The following is a 10,223-nucleotide window of genomic DNA, read 5'->3' on the forward strand; positions in this document are numbered from 1 at the left end:
AACTAAGCGCCGGAAGTAGCTACAATTTTCGCAGGTATCTTTCAAAGTATGTACGATTATAATACCAAAATTGTTTTGACGAGTAATGCCATCTTCATGTTGAGGCTCAAAACTTTTCAGACGACCTATGTATGTTCATAGCATTTACTACACATTCACAATAAATATTTCATAATATTTATAATAAATGTTTATGATCTGTGCAATCTAAGACCATAAAAATATATATATATTTACAAAATATTTAAAATTAATCTTATAAATATTTATAAATATTTTGTAAATATTTTATAAATATTGTGTGCTGTCTGGGTTATATGCGATACGTATTACACGAAAAATCTGTATCATATATGGGACGGCATCGTAAGTTTGCAAGATTCAAATTTTACATGCGTGACGAGCTAATACAATACAGCCAAGTATAAACAATTGTGGGCTATTTTAGCTCTATATTGGCGACATAGGTGTAGCCAGTGCAGCGTAGTGCAGTGTATAAAGGCGCCAAAACCTTGTCCTAGGGTTCAAACTCTAAAAGCCCGCGGTAGCACAGTATTTAGGCAGTTCTACGATACAACCAAGAAGAACAGGCATGAGGCTAATATTTCATGTGTCGTACGACAATTTTGGTAAAACTGCATAACACCGACAACCTCATTGATTTTCATGACCTTAACATATGTTGATCTCAAAAATTAGCAAAGTCACATTTTTAGTTTTATTGTTAATTTGTTGTAACTTTTAAACGGCTCAACTACAAACAACCGGAAAATTACTTCAAATAACAAACGATTTATAATGAGAATATAATGTCATTTACTTTTTCATTTAAAATGAATTCCTAGCTGTTTTTAAAAAAATCGATTATAAGCTTATTTTTTAACTGCAAACAACTACAAACGATTTCATATATGAATCTGTGCCATTTGAGCTGTAACTAAAAAAAGTTTCTTACCTGTTTTTTAAAAAATCGATAGCATTTTTATTTTTCAAGTGTAAACGAAATAATGAAAATATGACTACTACAGTCATCTACAGGCAAAATTCTCAAGAAACATCCTTTGAAATCTGAATTGATAAAAGTCGAGTGCCAACTTCACGGAAGTCCTCGTCGTCGTCGTTGTCGCCGGTGCTTGGACGTTGACGGGAGGCACAGGGTCGACGAACCAGCCAATCGTGCGGAGACCCCCGCATCTGCATTCTAATGAGGCTCACCTGGGTATATATGGACTTAAACCCGCAACTTCGTTGCTTTTTCCGAGATATCTCTCCGCTACACAGGTGAGTACTCTTCTTTTTCGCTCTCTCTTTCGCGAGGTACACCGCATAGTTCTCGATGGAACGTTTTTGTAAACGAGCGTGTTTTTCGGTAGTATCTTGGAGTTGTCGACAAGGATATTTGTGAACGGGCGCGAGAGTTTTGTTACCGCGATATTTCCAGCGAAACGCTAATGTAAAATCGACGCAGCGACCAAGCCGGTAACACAAGCGATTCTTGAATTAGTCGGTGGATCTTATTAATGATGTGTCAGTAATTTCCACTGTTAAACATACACAATGATAAGAGTAATCAATAGAAACGTTGAAAAATCGAAGTTGGATGGACAGCTTCGACTTGACTGCCGATTTTCTTCCCGATTATCTAAATACCATGTTGTCTACGATTAATTCCTCATAGCTCCGTGACAGCCGATTAGTCCAAGATTCTAAGATCTGTCTTCTTTGAAAACAAAATAACAGTCTGACTTCGTATAATATATAAGATTGCGTAGATAAAGATTTTCATAAATGAATAACACAAGTTCTGAGAAATGTGTGCATGCATGTGCGTGTATTTCAATAGGAATATAAGAATACTAACTTAAGTTAGTAAAAACTGATGTATTAACAATATGTATTGACTAACAACGGTTTAATCCTTACAGAAACCCAATTTAGGGGTCTATTCTGTAACTGTAACGTTACAATCGTTAAGAGTTACAGAATAAAAAGGCCCCTTAATAGCCAATTTAATTGAAAATTGATTTCGAATATTAAAAGCATTGAACAACAAAATAAATAAGTAATTAATCATTATCTTTCAGTATTAAATTTTTGTAAGAAAATGAAAAGTATTTTTATTCTTTTCTTAATTTTAGTCTACATTTTTGTCAAATTTTTATATGTAGAATCACATCCTTTTCTTATTTTTATGAAAAAATGCTAATAAGTTTGTATTAGTAAAAATAATTCAGAAATATTACAATAAAATAATTATATAATTTTCGTTAAAGTTATTTTTCATTAATCTCAACAATCTTATTTCTGTTTATAAATGAAACACATTTTTCAATCGATAATATAATGAGATATAACTTTATACCGAAAATTATACAATTATTTTATTATAACGTTTCTGAACTATCACGATTTTTTTAAATTATTCATTACTATTCATATTCCACACACACAGTAAAAATATCCTAAATATATTATATGAATATTATATAATCGTTGCGATATTTTTAAACTGCCCCTGTAATATTTATACAGCTGTGTGAGTCGTATGGCAAAATGATTATTGAACAATATACTGTCCAATAATAATTTATACAGCTGTGTGAGTCGTATGGCAAAATGATTATTGGACAATATACTGTCCAATAATAATTTATACAGCTGTGTGAGTCGTATGGCAAAATGATTATTGGACAATATACTGTCCAATAATAATTTATACAGCTGTGTGAGTCGTATGACAAATGGTTATAACCATTTGTCATACAACTCACACAGCTGTATAAATTATTATTGGACAGTATATTGTCCAATAATCATTTTGCCATACGACTCACACAGCTGTATAAATTATTATTGGACAGTATACTGTTCACTAATCATTTTGCAATACGACAACTGTATAAATATCATACGAACAAACGACTTTTTAACCAACGCTTATTATTAATCAAACTTTAAACATAATTATACTTAACAAATTACTTCATGGAAAAAAATGGCTTACCCTTTTATTACTTAATTTTTCACGAAGTTTCACGCTGCAATAATTCGAATTTTGGGACACTTGTATGTGAATATTAAGAAAGATTTGCTCTCGCATTTATAATTTGCTCTCATCATTAATTTTGCGGATCCCGTTTCTAATAACAACTTTCGTTATTAGCGATATCGTAAACACCGTTAACGTCGGACGATGCCCACGCGCGAATCTGGTTGAATTTCGTCGACAATCGCTTATGAAGCGTCCACTCCATTCTTTCGTTTTGTTCCTAATTATTTCTTTTTGCACTTTCTTTCCTTTGTTAAAACCGAAACGAAGGTCAACACCTATGTCACACCCACCTACGTGACGAACGCATGAGTCAGTGACTATCAAAATTTTTGTCTCAAACTTTTCTTTGTCATTCACATTTTCTTTGTTATCACTTAACATTCAGGCGAATCGACGATAGTTATTCCCCGTAACGTTTCGTTAAAACATTCTGTTCTCGAATTTTCAGAGCGGCAATTTTTGTCACGAAATACGCATCGCTTCGATTTTATTTTCACTTATTATTTTCTTTTTTTCTTTTTACATTGATATTTCGGAAATTTTTATTGTGATCTTTCGCGAAGCATGGACAGAAATATCTCTCGCTCGGTTCCTTTGCTTCATTTTCGATAGCCTAAACGAAGGTCAGACCGGAGGTGCCTGTGTATAGAGGCACGAGACTTCACGGGCTGATATTACCATATCAAAACGAAAAATCCGAGATTCTCATAAGAGAATCACCGTTACTGATCAGAGCAGAGCCGTAATCAATGTCGAATAACAAAACATTAATTAATACCGTCCAGCCGGATCGAACCGTTATTTCGCCATCGGCAAAGTAACCAACACGATATCGCTAGTACGCGAGGATACTCTTAACTATATCTCTATGAGGCTGCTGCGAAGTACTCGCAGACTCATATCACAAACATGTGATTATTCGAATACAAATGTCGCCCGCGTCTTTGTTTTCCATTTTATGCACGCATTGCCCCACAGCTCGGAACGAGGGTGAAGATATTTATTCAATTAAATAGTCTTAAATTTTTAGCCAACAATATATATTGATAATATATATCAAGTTCAAGGTCATTGTGAAAAGTTTCCCTCATTTTTTACCATAAATAGTTAAAAAAAATAGGCAGATTACACATTTTTTATGCGTGCATGTGTACGCGTTGAAGTAACATTATATTTTCCTAAAGCTATATAAAAAAAGCCGAAGAAATGCAGGAGATTTAGAAATAATTCAGAAAGATTCAGGAACATCGAATTTTAAAGTAATTATTGCGAGAAGTCTAATGCATCATAATGAACTGTGTTTGTTTTCTTGAGATTACTTATATTTATATTATTTTCCTAAATTCTATTTTTTTCTAATTACAGATTTCAAGACGACGTCCATAATGAAAAAGTTATTGTTTTCTCTACTTTCGTTCCTGGCGTTTCTAGCATACGGAACAGCTGGTGCGTTTTACTTTTAAGAACAAGATAAAATTAACGCATGAAATGCCAATTCGTATTATTGTAAAATATCGCATTAAAACTTTAGGCTGTTCACGATCTTGCTTTTCGTTTGCATTGCATTTTATTTTCCTGTCTTTATTTCTATAATTTCTTTATGTCGTATAGTTTTCAGAAAACAAAATCGATAGGGAAAGTATTGACAATAAATTAAAAATCATTATATTCCGAGTTATCTAATAATAATTGAAAACATTAATTAATAAGTAATAAATAATGAATTATAATGAATAATTTATAATCTATAATTTATAGTCTATAAATTATATGTTATCTATAAATTATCGATAACAGTAATAATTAATTTAGATACGTGGAGTATTAATGATATATGTATATTTCAGTGTCTCCAAGGTTGGTCTGCTACTTTAGCAATTGGGCTATCCACCGTCCGGGTGTAGGTAGTTATGGCATCGATGATATTCCTACTGGTATGTGCACTCACGTCATTTACTCCTTCATCGGCGTGAGTAACGTCACCTGGGGAGTTCTCGTTCTCGATGAGGAACTCGATGTTGAAAAATGTGGCTTCAGTAAGTTCGTTGCTCTGAAGAAGAAGCAGCCCTCTCTGAAGACCCAGGTCGCGATTGGTGGCTGGGGCGAGGGTGGTAAAAAATATAGCCAAATGGTTAGCGACAAATCCAAACGTGATTCATTAATCAGCAGCGCCGTTGGTAAGCATAATTCCATAGTTTGAGAATGTTTTATACATGGAATTACTAAAAAAAGAAATTTCTTCTTTTATCGCAACATTTATGAACTTTGATAATTCTAAATAGATTGAATATATTGGTGCGTGGAAATTGTAGAAAAATTTGCCTGTTATGTCTAATATATTTGAATATAATATGTTTACTTTAAAAGCAAAGTCGAAAAAGACGCAACTCGTCTGTCTCGGGAGTGTGGATGGCGCGAATTGAATATGAAAGGATTTAATAAAATTTCTGATTTCTTTGGTAGAATTCATGCACAAGTATAAGTTTGATGGTTTGGATCTTGATTGGGAATATCCGGCTGCTACTGATAGAGGTGGTAGTTTCAACGACAAGAACAACTTTTTCTACTTCGTTCAAGAACTGAGAACCGCATTTGACAAAGCTGGCAAAGGCTGGGAAATCACGATGGCAGTGCCGGTACCCATGTTCCGACTCAACGAGGGGTACCATGTGCCAGAATTATGCACGTGAGTTCCTTTTTGCTATATATATTATTCATACTCTAATAAAATATATACAGGATGTCCAGTAAGTTTTTACAAAGCGCTCGTGAATAGGTAAAGCGGATTAAACTGAGTCGAAAAGTGCCATTTTGTTTCAATCCTATATCTCGAACTATTTAGAAATTATTTAGATGGCCCGGAATTTTTGACGGGCACTGTTTTTCAATTATTACTTTATTATTATTTTATTTCTACTTATTATTTTATTTGCAGATTTGTCGATGCCGTCCACGTTATGACTTATGATCTCCGTGGCAATTGGGGCGGATTCGCTGATGTTCATAGCCCACTCTACAGGAGGCCTCATGATCAATACGCCTACGAGAAACTGAACGTGGTATTCTTCCTACAAGTTTTTTCTATTGAAAAGACATATATACGGAAGACATTTATATGGAAGCATTGCCATTATTTCAGCACGATGGTCTTCAAATCTGGGAGGAAAAAGGCTGTCCCGCCAACAAACTTGTCGTAGGAATCCCGTTGTATGGACGTAGCTTCACTCTCAGCCAAGGCAACAACAACTTCAAACCTGGTACTTACATCAACAAGGAAGCCGGTGGCGGCGAACCCGGCAATTACACTGGGGCTCAAGGATTCATATCCTATTACGAGGTAAATGATCTATCTGTAAACAGCTAAAATCAGCGAAAGAGTCGAGCGATGTCAGCAGGCGCATTTGTTACGTCAAAATTTTTCTACTTCTTCTACAGATCTGTATGGAACTTCAACAACCGAATCAAAACGGATGGACTAAGGACTACGATGACGTGGGTAAAGTACCTTATATGTACAAAGGTAAGTTTAATTTTTGTAGACATTAGAAGAATAAAAATTTCTCATATGATCTCTCGAAAATCTCTCGAAATGACGTGTAACTGTTTTTGAAAATCTGACAAAGTGTAGAAAATAGTATAAATATTACAAGATAAATGTACTAGAGAATGTGATTGCCTAGAAAAATATTGTTCGATAATTCAATTTTATTAAATCGAAATATGTATTATTTTGATCGCAGTTTTATTTTTCAAAAGCATTAATTAATTATAATGTGAATGGGATCAAATAAAATTTGAGTTTTAAATTTGTTTATTTTTTAGTAAATAAATTAAAGTCAAATTATTTTTAAATCGAACCCTATACTTTCTTTTCCACATTTTTGTAGTATGAAAAAATGAATTTATCGATATTATTATATCATTTGATTATTTAATCTCAAAATAATTTAATTAATATTTACAACCTGATTCATGAATCGATACCTAAAACAATGAGATTCATGACGTAAAACATTGCAGTTTAGTTGAATTTATGCATAACAATCTGAAATTTTATTTCACTTGCAGAGTTTCTAGAAGAGACAGTAACTCTTATTTTTTTAGAACATTCAGTCGTTAATATATATACTTTAGACAGGGCAAAATACATCATTAAAGTATTTGAAATACAAAATACAAACCGTATTTCAAATATAAATATTTGAAATGTACCCAGCCCTGCTTATAAATATACTTCGTATAAAACTTCAGTTTAAAAAAATTCATAAGTCTTAAATATGAATCATTTTTGTAAATCCCCTAAAATGAGTGCTCAATGGGAGTCAAATGAGAGACAAATGGACAGTTATTGCTGTATCCATTGGGCGCTCTTCAAGCAATCATATTTGAATACATATTTGGGACATATTTGGAGCATGAAATGGGCGATATTCGGATCGCTCAGGATGTCCTTCGGATGCCCAATGGTCGTCCATGTATTATGTAGGTTTTTGGCAATCAACCCCGTATGAGAATCGATCCTAGTCTCCCTGATGATGCACTTATTCTATATAAAAATTTTGTTTCTGTATTTTCTGTTTACAAAATATATGTTATTATTTAGTTTTCATCAGGTTAATTAACTTTTTCATTTGTACAATTTTTGCAATAGTTTGAATTATTAGAAAGTTTTGATCAGCAGGAGGAAAAAGTCCCCAATGGATTGGCTACGAGGATGCGGACAGTATTGTTCATAAGATGAATTTCATCAAGGAGAAGAAATACCTCGGTGCCATGGTCTGGGCTTGCGACATGGACGACTTTAAAGGACTCTGCGGTCCTTCGAATCCTCTCATAAACACAATCTTCAACAATCTTAAGGGCTACACAGTAACACCCAAAGCTTACAACACAACTCCTAGGGTAAGAAGTTATTTAATTAATATTATGAGAGACTGAGACTCCGATTAATTTAATCGGCGATTAGTTCAACCCGTAGAATTATCTGTGGCGAAAGCTTTACTTTATTGATCTCTAATTTCTCTTTGACTGTCAAATTACAAGTTAGTAATAGATATTAACTATATAGCTATTACTTGACAAGATAATTATCAATTATTGGATTGAGTTTGATTGACAGAGAGAAATCACGCTGTATGTTCAAATATTACATATCCAAATAGTGAAAAATATTTTGTTATTACAAGAATGTAAGAATTGAATATAATAATCATGATTTTCAGCCCGAATGGGACAGGCCACCTAGTACCCCATCTTCGATTGAGGATAAACCGAAACCCCCCCCGAATCCCGAACCCACCTCGAAACCCGACGTAACAACCAAAGTACCTCGTCCTACGCAGTCTACGTCAAGGCCCGACGATAAAAACGAAATTGTTTGCAACGACCAGACAATGATGATCCCTAGCAAAGACTGTTCTGAGGTACGCTCGTAAATACTAAAATATTTTTAAAAAGTACAATCTTTAAAACAATATATATTTCTAATGATTATTTAAGATACACGAGGGCAAAAATGCCTTAACATACCTTCTTTTTATGTTTTCTCATTCCTTCTCATGCAGGGAAGGAAAAGATTGGCTATAAATGCGAAAGAAATTACAAAATTTAATTTGTTTGATGTATATATAGCAAACAAATGTGCATATTTGACAAATATTTAACAAATATTTTGCATCTGTTGCAAATGATTTTTGTAGCGAGGACGAAAAAGAATAAATATTTCTTTTACACCCGCAAATAATTTGCCCTGTATTTGCAAATGGAATTTGCTGTTATGACAGCAGGATTGGCGCTCATAGCAAATTTTTTCTCTCAGTATTTTTTCAAAATAGCTTTTTTATGCGACATCAAATTGTGATTTTTAGAATCTGTTTTAATCAAATTTACCGACGTAACTCTTACATAATAATTACATATTTTTTTGCAGTACTTTGTCTGCGTCCATGGTAAACCGATGAAATCACACTGTCCGAATGGTTTGATTTTCCATACCATTAATCTCGTTTGTGACTGGCCAGCCAATGCTGATCGCAAAGAATGTAAAAAGATCTAATCCGTCGGGGTCTTGGTTCTACTAATGTCAATTGCCCAGCGTTTTGTCGATTCCATCTCTCAAGTCTACGAGGGAATTTATTACGGTTTCATATGAGATTTCATATGAGAATATTCGTTACGTGTTACTATTTGTTGTTGTGTGTGAGAGTGTGTGCGATGCTAATATTACTGTAATAAATCATACGCAGTTATTAAAATTTGAGAATTGTATTATGTAATTTTCTATCCTTTACAATCCTCTTTTTATACTCTTTAACTTATTTAACTCTCTTATTTAAAATTATAAGTTTAAATTTAGAAAGAAGAAAATTCTTATATAAGGAGCCTTAATTATTATTATTTCTTTAAATTAAATTAATTACCCTAAGGAAAAGTATTTATTGTATCAACATTATCTATTATATTATACCAACATATACGTCCGCGCACACATACACAAAATCTTTATTTTCTTAAATATGTAAATATATTCGATATATCTTTTTAAAAAGTATATAAAATAAAACGTATGAGAATAGTTTAAAAAATTTAATTTTGGGTTAAAATCCTTAAAAAGTGAATAAGTTTACAAATAATTTAAAAATATGACGCTAAAAAATCTCTAAAATTTGATGTTTCTATGCATTTTATATGTGTATGCATAACTCACATAATGTATATTTGATTATACAAAATGGAATATTCATTATTATACATATACCAACAATAGCTTGTAGAATATAAATGAAAAATAATTTGCTAAGAACTTCTTAACAATCGTCAGATTGTGAATGTAATCGCAGATTCGTATGTGTTTTCGTTTGAAATCGCGAAACTTTCCTGTTTCATGATGCATGCTGCAGGCATTTCCTCCTTCCCACCGTTATTGACGGCGTAAAAAAAATGAAAAAAAAAAGCGATTTGATGTTAACAATGCGTGACAGTTAGCGCAAAAAATATGCTCTCGAATATGAAGTCAAGAGTGATGAAAAAGCAAACAGAACTCTCTTTCCGCTCTTCTAATCTACTCTACCAAAACGCTCTCCATTCGCGAGAGCGTTCCTCGTGTGAATGAATACGTAAATTTTTAGTGGAAAAATCGCATATGTGCTCCGAGTTCAAGACCCCAAAGATC

General features: G+C 33.1%; 1 protein-coding gene across 2 annotated transcripts; it reads left to right on the forward strand.

Annotated features, from left to right (window-relative positions):
* Positions 1 to 1,205: 1,205 nt before the first annotated feature.
* On the forward strand, positions 1,206 to 9,292 carry LOC108721963 (endochitinase). 2 transcript variants are annotated; one of them, XM_018446811.1, is made up of 10 exons: positions 1,206 to 1,281; positions 4,418 to 4,498; positions 4,900 to 5,229; positions 5,516 to 5,738; positions 5,988 to 6,111; positions 6,192 to 6,389; positions 6,488 to 6,572; positions 7,731 to 7,954; positions 8,275 to 8,475; positions 8,982 to 9,292. In XM_018446811.1, the coding sequence occupies exons 2-10, from the start codon at positions 4,438 to 4,440 to the stop codon at positions 9,105 to 9,107; spliced, it is 1,572 nt and encodes a 523-aa protein (XP_018302313.1). In that variant the 5' UTR covers positions 1,206 to 1,281; positions 4,418 to 4,437; the 3' UTR covers positions 9,108 to 9,292. The 2 variants fall into 2 exon arrangements, with proteins under 2 accessions (XP_018302313.1, XP_018302314.1); XM_018446812.1 differs by having other exon boundaries at positions 7,734 to 7,954.
* Positions 9,293 to 10,223: the final 931 nt, after the last annotated feature.

This window comes from Mycetomoellerius zeteki, unplaced genomic scaffold (genome assembly GCF_001594055.1).
Source record: "Mycetomoellerius zeteki isolate Tzet28-1 unplaced genomic scaffold, Tzet1.0 scaffold189, whole genome shotgun sequence".
Lineage (NCBI taxonomy): Eukaryota > Metazoa > Arthropoda > Insecta > Hymenoptera > Formicidae > Mycetomoellerius > Mycetomoellerius zeteki.